This window comes from Mandrillus leucophaeus, unplaced genomic scaffold (assembly GCF_000951045.1).
Source record: "Mandrillus leucophaeus isolate KB7577 unplaced genomic scaffold, Mleu.le_1.0 Scaffold220, whole genome shotgun sequence".
NCBI classification, from domain to species: Eukaryota; Metazoa; Chordata; class Mammalia; order Primates; family Cercopithecidae; genus Mandrillus; species Mandrillus leucophaeus.
The window spans coordinates 3,015,621-3,035,152 of NW_012102255.1; the positions used below are offsets into that span (position 1 = coordinate 3,015,621).

The 19,532-nt window shown below is 39.2% G+C and overlaps 1 protein-coding gene across 1 annotated transcript in view; it reads left to right on the plus strand.

Moving 5' to 3' along the window:
• The window catches only part of KIF26B (kinesin family member 26B), a 379,580-nt gene that overhangs the window by 302,786 nt on the left and 57,262 nt on the right, over positions 1-19,532 (plus strand). The window contains exon 8 of the mRNA XM_011981178.1: positions 15,373-15,532. Coding sequence (XP_011836568.1) covers positions 15,373-15,532 — 160 coding nt within the window. The remainder of the gene's footprint in view (positions 1-15,372; positions 15,533-19,532) is intronic.

A 19,532-nucleotide genomic window follows, 5' to 3' on the forward strand; every position in this document is an offset into this window, starting at 1 on the left:
AGTCTTGCTCTGTCGCCCAGGCTGGAGTGCAGTGGCGCAATCTCAGCTCACTGCAAGCTCCGCCTCCCGGGTTCCCGCCATTCTCCTGCCTCAGCCTCCTGAGTAGCTGGGACTACAGGCGCCGCTACCGCGCCGGGTTAAGTTTTTGTATTTTTTTAGTAGAGACGGGGTTTCACCGTGGTCTCCATCTCCTGACCTCGTGATCCGCTCGCCTCGGCCTCCCAAAGTGCTGGGATTACAGGCGTGAGCCACTGTGCCTGGCCTTTGCTAGTATTTTTTAGATGATTTTTGCATCTGTGTTCATCAGGGATATTGGTATCTCGTTTTGGTATTAGGATAATGCTGGCCTGGTTGCATGAATTAGGAAGACTTCCCTCCTCTTCAGTTTTTTGGAATAGTTTGAGAAGAATTGGTTTTATTTTACTGCTTAATTCTACTGAACTTTTAAAGTCCTGGGCTTTTCTTTGTTGGGGAACTTTTTATTACTAATTAATTCTTGTTACTCATTATTTGTTCAGATTTTATTCTTCCTGATTTAATCTTGTAAGGTTGTATGTGTCCAAGAGTTTATCCATTTCACCTGAGCTTTCCAATTTGTTAGGGTGTAGTTTTTCATAAGACTCTAATCATTATTTGTGTTTCTGTGGTATTTTTTTCATTTCTCATTTTTTAAAAAAAATTGGATCTTTTTTCTTGATTAGTCTAACAGTTTATCAATTTTGTTTCCTTTCAAAAATCAACCTTTTATTTTCTTGATCCTTTGTAAATTTTTTTAGTCTTTATTTCTTCTCTGATCTTTATGATTTCTTCTGATTTCTGGCTCAGTTTGGTTTGGCTTTTTAAGTTCCTAAAGGTGCATTATTTGGTTGTCGATTTGAAATCTTTCTACTTTTTTGAGGAAAACATTTATTACTGTAATCCCTTCAGTATTGCTATTGTTGTATCCCATAGGTTTAGGAATGGTGTTTTTCCATTTTCATTTGTTTTAAGAAAAAAAGATTTTATTTCATTCTTTCATTTAGGAGTATGTTTTCGTGTAGGAGCATGTTTTATAATTTTCATATATTTGTACAATTTCTAAAGTTCCTCTTGTTATTGATTTCTAGTTTTATTAAACTGTGGTCTAAGATGCTTGATATGATTTCAACTTTTAAAAATGTGTTGAGAATTATTTTGTGGTCTAACACATGGTCTATCATGGAGAATATTCCATGTACTGATAATAACGTTGTGTATTTTGCAGCACTTGAATGAAATGTTCTCCAAATATCTGTTAGATCCATTTGGTCTGTAGTGCGGATTAAGTTCAATGTTTCTTTATTGATTTTTCTGTCTAGTTGATCTGTCCAGTGCTAAAGTGGAGTGGTGGACCGGGCACATTGGCTCACACCTGTAATTGCAGCACTTTGGAAGGTCAAGGTGGGCCAATCACTCAAGCTTGGGAGTTTGAGACCAGCCTGGGCAACATGGTGAAACTCTGTCTCTAGAAAAAATACAAAAATTAGCTGGGTGTGGTGGCATGCACCCGTAGTGCCGGCTACTCTGGAGGCCGAGATGGAAGGATCGTTTGAGCCTGGGAGATTAAGTCTGCAGTGAGCCAAGACCACGCTACTGCTCTCCAGCCTGGGTGACAGAGTGAGACCCCATACCAAAAAATAATAAAATGGAGTGGTGGAGGCCTCAACTATTACTGCATTGGAGTCAATCCCTTTAGCTTTAATAATAACTGTTTTATATAATATATCTGGGTGCTGCAGTGTTGAGTGCATATATATTTACAATTGTTATAGTCTCCTGCTGAATTGATCCCTTTATCATTATATTAATATAATGACCTTATTTGTCACTTTTTATGTTTTTTGGCTTACACTGTATTTTGTCTGATATAAGTATAGCTACTCTGGCACACTTTTGGTTTCTGTTTTCATGGAATAATTTTTTCCATCCCCTTGAAAGCTATACTTTCATTCTATGTGCATCTTTACAAATGAAATGCATTTGTTGGAGACAAAATATAGTTGGGTCTTTTTTTTTTAAAATAAATCCATCTCATCTATATATTTTATTTAAGGAATTTAAACTGTTTACATTCAAGGATGTCATTGACAGGTAAGGACTTACTTCCGTTATTTTGTAAACTGTTTAATGATGGTTTTGTATATCTTTTGTTCCTTTCTTCCTCTTTTATTGCTTACCTTGATGATTTGGTAGTTGATTGTAGTGATGGTTGACTCCTTTCTCTTTCTCATTCATGTATCTGCTCTCCCAGTGAGTTTTCTAGTCTTGTGTATTCTTACAGTGGTAGTGATTGTCCTTTTGCTTCCAGATGTAGAACTCCCTTAAGCATTACTCACAGGGCCTGTCTAGTGGTAGTGAATTCCCTCCTTTTTTTTCTTGTTTGGGATAGACTTTTATTTTTCATTCATTTTTTAAGGATAGCTTTCAGCAATATTTCATCTTTTTTTAAGGATAGCTTTCAGCAATATTTTATAGTTTTTATGTATGCATCTTATTTTAGTCATATCTCTAAATCATGTGTTTGATGTTGTTGTAGATGGTTTAATTTTTTTTGAGTTGGGGTGACAGAGTGACACCTAGGCTGGATTGCAGAGGCACAGTCATAGCTCACTGCAGCCTCAAATTCCTAGGCTCAAGTGATCTGCCACGTCAGCCTCCTGAGTAGCCAGGATTATAGGCACATGACATCATACCCAGCTAATTTCTTTTTGTATCATTTTTCTGTAGCAGTGGGGTCTCACTATGTTGACCAGGCTGGTCTTGAACTCCTGGCCTTAAGTGATCCTTCTGCCTTGGCCTCCCAAAATGCTGGGATTACAGGTGTGAGGCACCACCCCCAGCCTTACATTTTAATTTTTAATTGTTTGTTACTATGATAAAGAAATGCAATTGAGTTTTGTCTATTGACCTCATATCCTGCAACCTTCCTAAACTTACCTATTAGTTCTAGTAACTTTTTTGTGGATTTCATCCATTAGATTTTCTATAGGTGACTATGTCACCAATGAAGAACATTTGACTTTCTTTCCAATCTGGATATCATTCATTTATTGTACTTGGCTAGGACTTCCAGTACAATGTTAAATGGAAATGGTGAGAGTGGACATCCTTGTCTTGCTCCTAATCTTAGAGGGAAGGCATTTAGTCTTTTACCATTAAGTATGATGTTAGCTATAGTTTTTAGTAGATACCTTTTATTAAATTGAGGATATTGCCTTCTACTTACATATTGCTGAGGATTTTTTATCAGGAATGGCTGAATTTTGGTAAATGCTTTTTCTGCATCTACTGAAACAATCATATAGTTTTCCTTTCGGTTTGTTAATATGGTAAATTGTATTGATTAGGTTTTTTTGTTAACCAACCTTGCATTCCTGAAATAAACCTCACTTGCTCATGGTTTAAAACCCTTTGTATTTGTTGCTAGACACAACTTATTTTTTTGAGTTGGGGTCTCCCTCTGTCACGCAGGCTGGAGTGCAGTGGCATGATCACAGCTTACTGCAATTTCAAACTCCTGAGCTCAAGCGATCCTTCCTTCCATCTCAGCCTCCCAAGTAGCTAGGATTACAGTGTGCCCCACTCTGCCCACCTAATTTTTTTATACTTGTTTTGTAGTGATGAGGTCTTGCTATGTTGCCCAGGCTGGTCTTGAACTTTGGGCCTCAAGCACCTCAGCCTCCCATAATACTGAGATTGTAGGAGTTAGCCACCATGCCTGGCCCTAGATACAGTTTTCTAATATGGCTCTTTAATATTTTATGTAGAATATTTTTTGGCAATGTTCAGGAGGGATATTGGTCTGCAGATTTGTTTTTGTTTTTGTTTTTGTTTTCCAAACAACATATTTGTTTGCTTTTGGTATCAGAGTAGTATAGTATAACTTGGAAAGTATTTCTTCCTATTTTCAGGAAGACTTTGAGTAGAACTATTATTATTTCTTCCTTAAATGGTGGGTAGAATTCACCAGTGCCTCCATCTGGTCCTAGAGCTTTACCTGTGGAAAAGTTGTGAACTACAGATTCTATTTCTTTAATGAATCTAGGCCATTTTTATTATATATTACTTCTTGAGTGAGCTTTGGAATTCTGTATCTTTCAAGAAATTTTTCCATTCTTATACATTGTTTAATTTACTGGTGTAATGTTTATTATCTTTTTGATATCTATAGAAACTTTAGATTAGGCCATCTCATTCCTGATATTGATCATTTGTGTCTTTCTTCTTCCCAGATCATTTGTGCTAGGGATTTACAAATTTTGTTGATCTTCTCAGAGAACCAACTTTTGATTTCATCGATTTTTCTCCATTGTTTTTGGTTTTCTGTGTCATTGATTTCTGCTATTGTGTTGCTTTTTTTTTTTTTCCTTTCTGCTATTATTTTGTCTATAATTTGCTCATCTTTTTCTAACTTCTTAAGGTGGAAGCTGAGGTCATTGATTTGAAGCCATAGTTGCTTTCTGATATAGGCATTTAATGCTCTAAGTTTTGTTTTAACCCATCTTCAGGGATATTCACAAATTTGGATGGGTTGCATTTTCATTTCTATTCACTGAAAAACACTTCAAAATGTTCATTTTGAATTTTTCCTTGACCATAGGCTGTTTGGGGCCAAGTTGTGGAGTTTCAGAATATTTGGAGATTTTTCAGATGTTGTTCTACATTGACTTCTAATCTGATTCCATTGTATCAGAGAACATGCTTTGAGTGATACGAATCCTTAACATTTATTTAGACTTGTTCTGTGGACCACAATACTGTGTATCTTGGTAAATGACTTGTGTGCACTTCAAAAGAATGTCTGTTCTGCTATTGTTGGGTTGAATGTTCTGTGTCAAGTAGATATTTGATAGTATTGTTCAAATCGATATCCTTATGGTTTTCTGGCTACTTGTCATACCAATTTTGAGATGGGGGTATTTGAAATTGCCAACTATAATTAAAGACTTGTCTGTTTCTTCATGCAGTTCTGTCAGATTGTTCTTCATGGATTAGAACATTAGCCACATAAATGTTTTAATTGTGACCACTTAATAATGAATTATCTCATTTATCATTATAGAACATTCTTTTTTGACTCTAACAACATTTTTCATCTTCAGTCTTTTTGGCATTTTTAAATTGTATATCATAGTTGTCCATATTTTTGGAGTACACATGATATTTTGATGCATGTACACAATGTATAGTGATCAAATTAGGATAATTGGGATATTCATCACTTCACACATTGATCTTTGCTTTGTGTTGGGAATGTTTATTATTAACTATAGTTCTTCTACTGTCCTATTGAATGCTAAAACTCATTCCTTTTATCTAACTGTATGTTTGTGCCTACTAACCAATTTCTCTTTATCCTACCCTCTGCCCTTCCCTTCCCAGCCTCTGGTACCCACTCTTCTACTCTCTATCTCCATGAGATCCAATTTTGTAGCTCCCACATAAGAGTGACAACATGGGATATTTATCTTTCCATACCTGACTTATTTCACTTAACATAATGACTTCCAGTTCATCTGTGTTACTTAAAATGACAGGATTCCATTATTTTTAAGGCTGAATAATATTCCATTGTGTGTGTGTGTGTGCGTGTGTGTGTGTGTGTATCACATTTTCTTTATTCATTTACCCACTGATGGACACTTAGGCTGATTCTATATTTTGGCTGTTTTGAACAGTGCTGCAATAAACATGAGAATGCAGATACCTCTTTGATATACTGATTTCTTTTACTTTGGATATATACTCAGCAGTGGGATTGCTGGATCATATGGTAGTTCTACCTTTAAGTTTTTTGAGAAGCCTCCAGAATGTTTTCCATCATGGCTGTACTAATTTACATTCCCACCAAGTGTGTGAGCATTCCCCATTTCCTGCATCCTCTCCAGCATTTGTTTTTTGTCATTTTGATAATAGCCATTGTAACTGAGGTGAGATGATAGCTCATTAAGATTTTGATTTGCACTTCCCTGATGACTAGTGATGCTGAACATTTTTTCACATACCTTTTGGCCATTTGTATGTCGTCTTCTGACGAATGTCTATTCAGGTCTTTTGCTCATTTTTAATTGGATTATTTTTGGGGTTTTGGCCCATTAAGTTGTTTGAATTCCTCATATATTCTGGTTATTAATCCCTTTTCAAATAGTTTGCAAATTTTTCTCCCATATTCCATATGTAGGTTATCTTTTCACTTTGTTGTTTCCTGTTCTGTGTAGAAGCTTTTTAGCTTGATGTAATCCCACTTGTCTATTTTTGCTTTTATTGCCTGTGTTTTTGAGGTCTTACCCCAAAAATATTTGCCAGACAAATGTCCTGTAGTATCTCCCCAGTGTTTTCTTCCAGCAGTTTCATAGTTTCAGGTTTAAATTTAAGTCCATTTTGAGTTGAGTTTTATAATGTGGTAAAAGATGAAGATCTAGTTTCACTCTTCTGCATATGAATATCCAGTTTTCCCAGCACCGGTTATTAAAGAGATTGTCCCTTCCCCAGTGAGTGTTATTGGTGCCTTTGTCAAAAACGAGTTGGCTGTAAGTGCATGGATTTATTTCTGGGTTTTCTATTGTATTCCATTGGTCTGTGTGTCTGTTTTTATGCCAGTACTATACTCTTTGCTTACTATAGCTTTGTAGTATAATTTGAAATCAGATAATGTGATGTTTCCAGCTTGGTTATTTTGGGTCAGTATTGATTTATCTACTGCGGGTCTTCTGTGATTCCATAAGAATTTTAAGATTTTTCTTTTCTATTTCTGTGAAGAATGTCATGAGTATTTTGACAGGGATTGCATTGAATCTGTAGATTGCTTTGGGTAGCATAGACACTTTAACAATATTAATTCTTCTAATCGATGAGCATGGGCTATTTTTCCATTTTTGTGCTCTTCAGTATCTTTCATTGGCGTTTTAGAATTTTCCTCATAGAGATCTCTCACTTCTTTGGTTCAATTTTTACTAGGTATGTTTTTGTAGCTATTGTAAATGTGATTGCTTTCTTGATTTCTCTTTCTAGTTCATTGCGGTGCAACATTAGGTTGTGGGTTTATTTTATATCCTGCAACTTTATTAAACTCATTTATCAGTTCTAAAAGTTTTTTGGTGGAATCTTTAGATTTTTCTAAATATAAGATCATGTCATCTACAAACAAAAATAATTTGACTTCTTCCTTTCTAATTTGGATGCCCTTTATTTCTTTCCGTTGCCCTGTTGTGCTGGCTAGGAATTCCAGCACTATATTGAATAATTACAGTTTATAATTCACTGCTGAGCATCCTTTTCTTATTCCAGATCTTAGTGAAAGGTTTTCTATTTTAACTTATTCAGTATGACATAAGCTGTGAGCGTGTCACATATGATACTTATCTTGTTGAGGTATGTTCCTTCTATAAATTTGTTGAGAATTTTTATCACAAAGGATGTTGAATTTTATTGACTACCTTTCCAGCATCTATTGAAGTAATTCATATTTTTTTCCTTGATTCTGTTGATGTGATGTTTTAAACTTATTGACTTACATATGTTGAACCATCCTTGCATCACAGGGATGAATCCTACTTGATTATGGTGAATGGCCTTTTTAATATATTGCTGTCTTCTGTTTATTGGTATTTTGTTGAGGATTTTTGCCTCTTTTTATCAAAAATATTGTCCTGTAGTGTTTTTTTTGTTGTTGTTGTTATCTTTCGTTTTGGAAATAAGGTCAGGCTGGCCTTGTGGAATGAGTTTGGAAGTGTTTCCTCCTCTTCAATTGTTAAAAATAGTTTGAGTAGAATTGGTATTAGTTATTCTTTAAATGTTTGGTAGATTTCAGCAGTAAATCTATCAGTTCCCTGGTTTCTCTTTGATAGGAGACTTTTTATTACTGTTTCAATTGATTACTTGTTATTGGCCTATTCAGGTTTTTATTTCTTCACAGTTGAGTTTTGGTAGGTTGTATGTTTCCAGGAATTTATCCATTTTTTCCTAGATTTTCCAATTTATTGACATATAGTTATTCATAATGGTTGCTAATGATCCTTTGTGTACCTGTAGTATCAGTTGTAATGTCATCTTTTTCATCTCTGACTTTATTTAGTTGGATCTTCTGTTTTTTCTTAGTCTAACTGAAGGTTTTAAAATTTTGTTGCTTTTCAAAAAACAAACTTTTTATTTTGTTGGGGTTTTTCATATTATTTTAGTCTCAATTTCATTTATTTCTGCTCCATCTTTACTCACTTTTTCCTACTAATTTTAGGTTTGGTTTGTTTTTCTTTTCTAGTTCATTGAGGTACAACATTAGGTTGTTTATATTTGGAGTCTATGTTTTTAATGTAGGTATTTATTGCTGTCGACCTCTCCCTTAGTGCTACTTTTTCTATATCCCGTGGGTTCTGGTGTGTTGTATTTCCATTTTCATTTGTTTCAAGAACTTTTTAAACTTCATTCTTAATTTCTTCATTGACCCATTGGTCATCCAGGACCATGTTATTCAATTTCCATGTATTTGAATCGTTTCCAGCATTTCTTGTTGTTAATTTATAGTTTTATTCTGCTGTGGTTAGAAAAGATCCTTGATATGATTTTGACTTTTTACAGCTTGTTGAGACATGGTTTGTGGCCTGTCATATGGTCTGTCCTGGAGAATGTTTCATGTACTGATGAGAAGAATGTGTATTTTGCAGCAGTTGAATAAGATGTTCTGTGAATATCTGTTAGGTCCATTTGGTCTAGAGTATTGTTTAATTCTGAGGTTTCTTTGTTGATTTTTCTGCCTGAATGATCCATCCATTGCCAAAAGTGAGGTGTTGAAGTTCCTTACTGTTCTTGTATTGTAGTCTACCTCTCCTGTTTAGATCTACTAATATTTGCTCTTTCTCTCTCTCTATATATATATATCCTGCTATTTGGTCATATATTTATAATTGTTATATCCTCTTTCAGAATTGACTCCTTGCTGAATTATTATATAATAATTTCCTTTGTTTCCTTATGTAGTTTTTCACTTAAAGTCTATTTTATCTGATTGAAGTATAGCTAGTCTTGATCATTTTTGGTTTCCATTTGTATGGAATGCTTTTCCCATCCCTTCACTGTTAGTCTATGTGTGTCTCTGTAGGCGAAGTGTGTTTATTGTAGGCAACATATAGTTGGGTCTTATTTATCAATCCATTCAGCCACTCCATGTCTTTTATTTGGAGAATTTAGTCCATATACATTCCATGTTATTATTGATAGGTAAGGCCTTCCTACTGCCATTTGATTACTTATTTTCTAGTTGTTATGTAGTGTACCTCCTTCCTTTTTTATTTTTTGTGGTTAAGTGATTTTCTTTGGTAGTATGTTTTAATTTGTTACATTTTATTTTTAATATATCTATTATAGGTTTTTGCTTTGTGGTTATCATGAGGCTTACACAAAAGTCCTATAATAACAAGTTATTTAAAAGTCATACCAATTTAACTTTTCATTGTAGCAGAAGAAAAGAAACAAATCAAAAAGAAAAAAACACATACACTTTAATTCCCTTCTGTTCCTACACTTTAAATTTTTGATGTCACAAAATCAAAATTTGCCTACCTCAAAAATTTTGTAGTTATTATTCTTAATAGTTTTGTCTTTTAATCTTCTTAATAAAAATATAAATGGTTTAAATGCCATGATTACAATATAACAATCACATTAGCATTATTTTTCCTATGCTTTTAAGAACTTCTGTAGCATTTATCATACGCTAGGTCTGGTAGTGATAAGTTTTCTCTGAGAAAGTCATCTCTCCTTCATTTCTGAGGAGTGACTTTGCTAGGTGCAGTATCCTTGGGGGACAATTTTTTTCCCTTCAGCACTTTGAATAATATCATCTCCTCCTGGCCTATAAAATTTCTGCTGGGAAGTCTGCTGCCAGGTGTATTTGATGTCTGTTGTATGTTACTTGCTTTTTTCTCACTCTCACTGTTTTTAGGACCCTCTTTGCCTTTGACCTTTGTGAGTTTAATTATAATATGTCTTGGGGTCTTCTTATTTGGGTTTAATCTGATTGGTGACTTTTGACCTTCATGTACTTGGATATTTATATTTTTCTCTAGGTTTGGAAAGTTCTGTGTTATTTCCTTTTTTTTTTTTTTTTTTTTTTTTTTGAGATGGAGTCTTGCTCTGTCGCCCAGGCTGGAGTACAGTGGCTGGATCTCAGCTCACTGCAAGCTCCGCCTCCCAAGTTCACAACATTCTCCTGCCTCCGCCTCCCGAGTAGCTGGGACTACAGGCGCCCGCCACCTCGCCCGGCTAGTTTTTTATATTTTTTAGTAGAGACGGGGTTTCACCGTGTTAGCCAGGATGGTCTCGATCTCCTGACCTCGTGATCCACCCGCCTCGGCCTCCCAAAGTGCTGGGATTACAGGCTTGAGCCACCGCGCTTGGCCTGTGTTATTTCTTTGAATAAGCTTGCTACCTCTTGTCTTTCTCAGTTCTCTAACTCCACTAACCCAAATATTTGCTTTTTTGATGTTGGTCCATAGGTCCCAAAAGCTTTGTTCATTTCTTCGTCTTTTTTTTTTCTCTTCTGACTGTGTATTTTCAAATAGTCTGTCTTTGAGCTCACTGATCCTTTCTTCTTTTTGATCAATTCCTCTGCTATGCTCTATTGCATTTTTCATTTCATTTATTGAATTTTTTACCTCCAGGATTTCTATTTATTTTTTAAATTTTTCTCTGAACTTTCTCTGAGACGTTTCTCTGAGCTTTCTTGAGGTTCACTGAGCTTCCTTAAAACTACTGTTTTTAATTATTTGTTTGAGAGATCACACATTTTCATCACTTTAGGGCCAGTCTTGGTGCCTTACTTTGTCCCTTTGACATTGTATTTCCCTGAATGTTCTTGATGCTTGAAGTATGATGATAGCTACACATTGAGAGATTAAATATTTTAGTCTTCCTAGTCTGGCTTTGTGCCTGCACCTCTTCTGAGGGTCTTCCAGGGATTCTAAGCCCACTGACTATTATGTTCCCTATCTGTGATCACCACAGTCATCTCAGCACTAGAGGATACTCTATTCCCAGGCTTGCTGTGAGTCTCACAATGGCTTTCTGGGCCAAACGGACCTGGGGAAGATCCAAGGACAGGACGTGTGTTATGTGGGAACGCTGGCCGCCAGGGACCTGAATCTTGAAGACTGTCCTAGTGTCCCAGACCAGTGTACTTCCCCGCAGGCCTCTGCACAGGTGTGTCCCAGACCAGTGTACTTCCCCGCAGGCCTCTGCACAGGTAGGCTGGGTCCCCAACTATAACAAGAGAGGCAGAAGTTGAGACTAGACCCCTTCAGGATCTGCTGTGAGGAGGAGGCTGATGGGCCTTTCTCATTGGCTGAGACAGGCATGTGTTACTCAGCAAGTCTCTGCACAAGTGGAGTAGTTTCTTACCCATAACAGGAGGAGCTAACGCCAAGACCGGGCCTCCTCACCATCTGCTATAAGATGGAGACTGGCCAGGAGCCTGTAGTCCCAGCCACACAGGAGGCTGAGGCAGGAGAATGGCGTGAACCCGGGAGGCAGAGCTTGCGGTGAGCCGAGATTGCACCACTGCACTCCAGCCTGGGGGACAGAGTGAGATTCCGTCTCAAAAAAAAGGATGGAGGCTGGCATACCTGCAACATTGGCTCAAATGGGCATGCATCTTCTAGTAAATCCCTGCATAGACAGGATAGTTCCCCAACTATCAGCAGGAGGAGCTAGAGCAGAATCTGGGCCCCCTTGGGATCTGCTGTGGGACAGATACTGAAGGGCTCAGTCTCAGCTCAGAGGGGTGTGTGTCACCCAGCAAGTTCCTGTACAGATAGAATAGTTATCTGATGGCAGAGGGAGGGTCTGGAGCTGTGACTGGGCCCCCTTGGGATCTGCTGTGGGACAGAAGCTAGAGAGCCCAGTCTTGTATCTGAAGGTGTGTCTTTCCCAGGAGGACACTGCATCAGTAGGATAGTTCCATGACTGCAGCAGGAGGTGCTGGACATGCCTCCCCGCAGGTCTTCGCATAAATGGGATGGGTCTTTGTCTTCAGTCTCTTTTGTCTAATACTGGTAGATTCCAACTCTCCTGGTTACTGTTTGCCTTATCCACACTCACACGTTTAAACTATTGTTTATTTCTATTTGAAGTGCATTTCTCATAGGAAGCATATAGTAGTGCCTCACTTTTTTATCCAATCTGACGATTTTTGCCTTTTAATAAGAGTATTTTAGACTATTTCAATTTCATGTGATTATTGATATAGTTTGGTTCAAAATATTACTTTTCTGTTTTCTGTTTGTCCCATCTGATCTTTGTGCTCTTTTTTTTCTGCCTTCTTTTGGATTTATTTATTAAACATTCTAATTTCTATCTTTTGTGGGTTTGTTAGCTATTACTTTTATTGTTTCATTATTGCTTTAGTGTTTGTAACATACATGTTTAAGTTACCACAATTTAATTTAAAGTGATATTATACCACTTATATAAGGAATAAAAACCTTACAATAGTATACTTCCATTTCTCCCCTCTGACTTTTGTGTTATTGCTATCAAACATTTTAATTTTACATGTTACTCACACATTACATGGTGATTTTTGTTTTAATAATCTTTCAAAGAGATTTAAAGTAATAAAAATTACATATTTACCCATGTGGTTATCATTTCCAAAGCTCTTCCTTCCTTCGTCTGTATTCCTGGTGTTTTTGCTTATGGTGAATTCTTTTAGGATTTTTAAGTCTAAAAATATCTTTATTTCCCTTTTGTTTTGGAATGATACTTTTGCTGGGTGTATATTTCTAACTTGACAGTTTTTAGTATTTTAAAAACATTGCTCCACTGTCTTCTCACCTGCATTATTTCCAATGAGAAATCTGCCATCATCCTTATCTTTGTTCCTTTATATATAATGTGCTTTTTTCCCTCTGGCTCTTTTCAAGATTTTTCTTTATATCACTGGTTTTGGGCAGTTTGGTTATGATATGCCTTGATATAGTTTCTTCATTTGTGCTTGGGGCTCACTTAGCTTCTTGGATACATGGGTTTATGATTCATTAAATGTGGGGAATTTTTAGCCATTATTTTTCTCAAATGTTTTATTTGTAGCACACTCTGTGTCTTCTCCTTTCGGGACCCCAATAACACATAGCAGACACTTGAAGTTGTCCTACAGCTTTTTTCCTGTTTTTTATTTGTTGTTGTTTTTTCCCCTGTATACTTTATTCTGAATAGTTTTATTGCTAGATCTTCAAATTTGCTGATTTTTCATTCTGCAATATCTACTCTGCCATTCATCTCATCTAGTATTTTTTTATCTCACACATTGTAGTTTTTCTCTCTAGAGGTTCAGTTTTGTGTCTTTTTTTTTTTTTTTTTTTTTGAGACGGAGTCTTGCTCTGCCACCTAGGCTGGAGTGCAGTGGCACAATCTCGGCTCACTGCAAGCTCCGCCTCCCGGGTTCACACCATTCTCCTGCCTCAGCTTCCCGAGTAGCTGGGACTACAGGCACATACCACCATACCCAGCTAATTTCTTTTATTTTTAGTAGAGACAGATTTCACTGTGTTAGCCAGGATGGTCTCGATAGTTTTGTGTCTTTTTAAATATATATTCCATGTTTCTACTTAACTTTTTGAACGTCTGAAATACAGATGAAATAACTGTTTTAATAAATAGCTGCTTCTGTCAATTCTAACATCTATGCTAATTCTAAGTTGGTTTCAATGATCTCTTCATTATGGGTTTCATTTTCCCGAGTCTTTACTTTGTAAATATTCTTAAGCTTTGTTTTAGAATGCAGTTGTGTTACTTGGAAACAGTTTGATCATTTTTTTTGTTTTGCTTTTAATATGTGTTAGATGGGATCAGGTCAGTGCTCAGTCTGTGGCTAAGTATGGAAAATACTTCTGGGTGTTCAACCCGATGCCCCGTGAATCGTGAAGTTTTCCAGGCTGGCTGTTAGGAAGCGGCACGATTCCTGGCTTTGTGAATAATATATGTAAAATTAAACGATCTCCAATCTTCTTAAGTGGTTAATGTCTGAGCCTTGAATAGTTTTCTCACATGAATGTTGTGTTAGTCCCTTTTGCATTGCTGTAACAGGATACCTGAGGCTGGGTGATTTATAAAGAGGCTTATTCTGCTCACAGTTCTGCAAGCTATACAAGAAGCATGGCCCCAGCATCTGCTTCTGGTGAGGCCTCAGGATGCTGACGATGATGGTGGAAGGTGAAAGGAGAGCCGGCATGTCACACGGCAGGAGAGAGCAGGAGAGAGAAGGGGGCAGGTGCCAGCCTCTTTTAAACAACTAGCTTTTGCATGAAGTTAAAGAGCAAGAACTCACTCATTACCATGGGAAGGGCACTAAGCTGTTCACGAGGGTTCCACCCCCAAGACCCAAACACCTCCCACCAGGCCCCATCTCCAACACTGAGGATCACGTTTCAACACCAGGCCTGTGATTCTCAGTGTTGGAACCTGCTGGGAGGTGTTCGGGTCATGGGGGTGGACAACCCATCTCCACCATTGAGGATCACATTTCAACATGAGATTTGGAGCACACAGACATCCAAACTATATCAGATGTACTGACCAGCACTCAGTTGAACCCTTGACGGACCTTCTGCAAATCTCTGGAGTTCTTTCCTCTGCTGTACTCTGTCTTGTAAATTGTTGCCACCTTGGTCTCCCTGTACTTCGTCAGCAGAAGTACTCATGGGCAAGTTACTTCACTTTTCTGAACTGTTATTTTCTCATCAATACAGAAAGGATAATAGTATGTAGCTTATGATTTTATCATGGGAATTGAATGAGGCTGATGTTTGTACAGCACCTGGCACTTGGCAGATACTCAGCAAATATTTGGGTCTTCCCTGTCTCTGCACCTGGTTGTTATTTCTTCCTGATTTTTGCCTTTGGTTTGCAACCTGATTCCTGGCTGAGCTTTAGGTTGGATTCTGTATAATGATCAACCAAAGCTGGTAATCACTCGTGAGCCATTCAGGTTTTAACTTGATGAGTTTCAGAATTCTGCTGTTCAAATGGCATTTAGGTAGAAATGTAGCCTCCTATAATTAGACATTTATTTTCTCCAAAATCTCATTCAGTTCAACCTGCAAGAATTATTTGAATTCATTTATCTGTAGTGTGACTGTCAGTAGACTTTAGAAGGTCAGTGGTGTGTGGTGAAAAGAATTTAAGAGGACCAATGCTGTTTGCAACCCCAGCATGATTTTGCTGGGGTTTCCTAGTAGGTCGTGAACTTCAACCTTTTACTCCCCCTTTTCATTTTTCCTCAGGTTTCCCAAGGAGCTACATGAAGAACAGATGAGTGTTTGTCAGAACTTAACCATTTCTCTTTCATCTTCTCTTATGTGGCAGTGTCTGGAGGTCGCAGCCGCCTGCATCTCATTGATCTCGGCAGCTGTGTGAAAGCTCTTAGCAAAAATCGAGAAGGAGGCTCAGGACTCTGCCTCTCGCTGTCTGCTCTGGGCAATGTCATCCTGGCTCTCGTCAACGGCAGCAAACACATTCCATACAAGTAAGTGACTCTTCTACTCAAAGAATGCGGTGGGGGTAAGCATGGTGTGGGACGCTTGGCTCAGTGCCATCTGGGGAGAGGTGTGCCACAGAAGGACAGCCTGGACCCCATTCTAAGTTCAGTGCCAGAGACCAGCCTTAGCTAACAGTTGTGTAATGCATGATCTCCCAAATTCAAAACTTTTGGAAATACTTAAATCTATTCCAGTTCTAACTTGAGGCTACTCAAATTAGAGGAAAATAGGAAATTATCTCAGTCGCGTTCTCCACTCACAACTGAAGGGGGTGGGCCATTGTCACCAGGAGAAAGATGTGCCTGTTTCATAGTGATGAGAATGAGGGTGGAAGACTGGCTTACCCTTAGGGGTAGGGCCACCAGACTCAACCAAAAACATACAGGCTATCCAGGCAAATTCGAATTTCAGATAACCAACAAATAAGGTTGTATTATACGTATGCACCCCAACATTGCGTGGGACACTCCTGGTGTCATGTATTTTATCTGGCAGCCCCATCTAGGGAGTTTAGAAAGCTGGGAGAATTAGCACCGCCTTCCCATGCAAATGTTTAGTCACTTCCAGGATCCTTCCTGTCTCTTTATTGCTGCTCCAAGACAATTAAATTACAGCCGCTCCTATGTCTGGCAGAGACAAAGCCACTCCACCACCATCACCCCAACTAAGCGTTCTCATTGGACCGTGTGGTGGCGGGCCATGGACTGGCTGTCCGGGCTTCTGCCAAGGCCCAGCTAAGCCTCTTACTAGCTGCATGAACCTTCATTCTTCCTAAAATGAGGGCTAAAGCTATACATGTTACTTACATCACAGAAATTTGAGGCTCAAAATGATAAAACATGTATAAAAGTTTATTGTAGAATTTAGGACACTATGGCCAGTAACCTATGACGAAAGTCTGGTAACACCTATCTGGTCAAGCCTATCCTCACCTATTTAAAGGGAAAAAAACACTGACCTTACAAGGTTGCCGTGAGGATTAACTAACTGTATGTGGATTCATGGTTTTATCTGTAAAAATCCTACAAAACCTAAGTTACTTGTGTGGGAGGAAAAGGTCGAGCAGTGTATTCTATAATGACCGAGATTCAGGATGAGTGCTGGAGTTTTTCTTTCCCTCAACCCTATGGACCGACTTTAGGAGCTTAAATGGTGGTTACAATCCTGTCCATCTCATTTCTAGAAATTTGGAATCCTAGTTGGATAAACCCAGAAATGGTGTTCCCAGCTCTTGTAACAACACTTTTCTATAGGAAAAAATTGTTAAGTTGAAAAATTATAGGGTTTCATTTGATGTCATTTCTGTAGTTGAATAAATTCAACTGGTGGGGAGAAAGGGTAGGGGAGGGCAACCGTTGGAGTTGGAGATGAAGGGAAGAGTTACTGGCCCTCACTGGTTTCCATAAAATGAGAATCACGCCTGTTAATGTCATAACTTCATAGATCATGGCGTAAATAAAATTCCAAATTGCACCTTGTTAGGAGGTCATCGATTACATATTTTACTTAAAGATTTTCCACTGTTTCTGCAGGGCGACATGCTTTTATGATTTCTATAAATAGTTGTTGAATTGATGGTGAGAACATAGATGCATGTAGACATGAAACTATTTTTAATTTAAAGTAACTTAGAGTTGGGTTTTGTTATAAATGAGTAGGGAAACATTAAAAATTGTTTTTATGGCCCAGCATGGTGGCTCACACCTGTATTTCCAGCACTTTGGGAGGCTGAGGCGGGAGGATTGCTTGAGCCCAGTAGTTAGAGACCAGTCTGGGCCACATGGCAAAAACCTGTCTCTACAAAAATACAAAAATCAGCCAGGCGTGGTGTTGCATGCCTGTAGTCCCAGCTGCTTGGGAGGCTGAGGTGGAAGGGTCACTTGAGCCCAGGAGGCAGAGGCTACAGTGAGTTGAGATCATGCTACTGCACCAGCCTGGGCAACAGAGTGAGACCCTGTCTCAAAAAAAAAAGAAAAAAGAAAAAATTTGTATGAATTGTTCAAGCCTCTTGTTAATTAAGCATATTTTTAACATGCTTGGCCCTACCACCGGGCCGCCTGCGCTCCTGGGAGACACCTGCACTCACCAGTCCCTGCAGACAGCTGCCTGCCTTCATTCCAGGAGTCCCCTTCCTTCTATTGTGGCACCGAGAGAGTGATCATTAAAGTGTTTCTGGGTCTCAAGCACAGGCTAGCATCCATGCGGCGTCAGCACAAGACCCAGTCCTGGAGCTGTCCCGCGGCCTGGTTGAGCTATTGATGGCATGAGTATAGACTCACCAGCTGTCCTTGCCCCGCCCTGCCTAACACACCTCATCGAGACCTTGCTGGGTTGCCTGTGCCGGAGACATGGTGGCCTGGCTGTCCAGCCAGCACTGTCCTCCCCGAAACATCCACTGGCCGGTGCATTTGTTCTGCCACCCCTCAGTGTCCTTAATGCCCTTTACTGTGCATGATCTTAAAAAGACCCTTGCTGTCATGTTTTCTCTGAATCTGGGCCACAGCCTAGATTCAGTATTTAGCATCTGCAAATTTACATTTACAAAGTGATTCATCAACTAGAAACTGTCTTCTTTTGAGGTACAGAAAGATAAGGTGAAGATTTACTCAAATCACCCGGCCAGTGGGTGGCGGGATCAAACTGCCTCCCTTTTCACAGCTTCAGAGGCCTTGACAGTTCAGAGCTGCAGACCCACGCCCCCTTCTCATCAAGCTCTCTAAAGGAGCTGCCTTTGCTCCACACGGCAGGGGAGCCCAGCACAGCAGGAAGGCCCAGATTTCTGGTACCAATTCCATCGGCGCTCTGAAGCCACATTATGCAGCATTTTGTTAGCATACTAAACACCCTCAGGGTGTCACACCTTGTCTTTGCAATGGGTTCCTTAGAGAACGGAAGTTTCCTGCCCTTGCGGTTTCCTGTTACTCCTCCTGCTCACTTCGGGGGGAAGAAAACTAGAAACAAAGATAGAAAACCAAATTCCATCTTCTCTTCCTTCCCCTACCCCCAAAACACAGACACCCCACTACCTCTCCATTTGTCTCCCCAGACAACTCTGTGCTTGGAACCTGCGTTACTCGTGCTTGCTCTGGGAAATTCACTGGAATGTGCACAGAGGGGCTGTAGCCTGTCTTCATTCCTCTTCATCATTTTACCAGGCTATTTGTCATGTGAGCAAAGCCGGAAAGTGAGTTTGGATTCATTACCCATCCCAGGCATTCCCACAGGCACCCTCCATGTGCGCTGAATGGGTCTGACTTTGCAAATGATATTGCCCTTGAAGATGCAAGAGACGTGGAGCAGGTTTCCAACCTCAGCCATTACATGGCACAGGCACATTGCACGGCACAGGCTTGCCGGCCAGTCCAGGTGCCATAAGTCGGCCCTAAACAGTGGCACCATTCAGAAAAGCATGCAGGAAAGGCAGGGAGACCACCAAGGGATCCAGCCCCTCATCAGTTCTGCACTGACAAGCTGCACAAATTACGCTCTAATTTTTAAGAGCCTCCACATCTAGGGAACCCTGCCCTCGTTTGAGCATTTTGACAGTGCATTTGCAAATCTTCTTTATTCGGTACAGTCATTTGCTGTTCCTTACCACTCTTGGGCACCAAGGTGCTAGGAGTCTTCCCATTTAATGGATAAGAAAAAATAGGCAGAAGCATTGAAATGACTTCTCAGGCTAAAACCCAGTGTTTCAGGCACATCCCACAGGAGTTGGCCCCCAGAAGAACTGCCACAAGGATCTGTCAGGGTGAACTGAGCTTCGGCTAAAGGGTGTTATGTCCCAGCTCATCTGAAGGACCGCAGCCTTTCAAGACTCGGATTCTAACCGCGACCCACTTCTCTCAAAAATAGAATTTCTGGTTCTCTTAGATGTTGCCTTGCAAAGGGCGTGGACTCTTAGAAACCACACCTTTCACCCACGGCTCCTGCAAGCCCTGAAGCATTTACCTTCATTTATAACTGCTACTCCATGTGGAGGAAGAA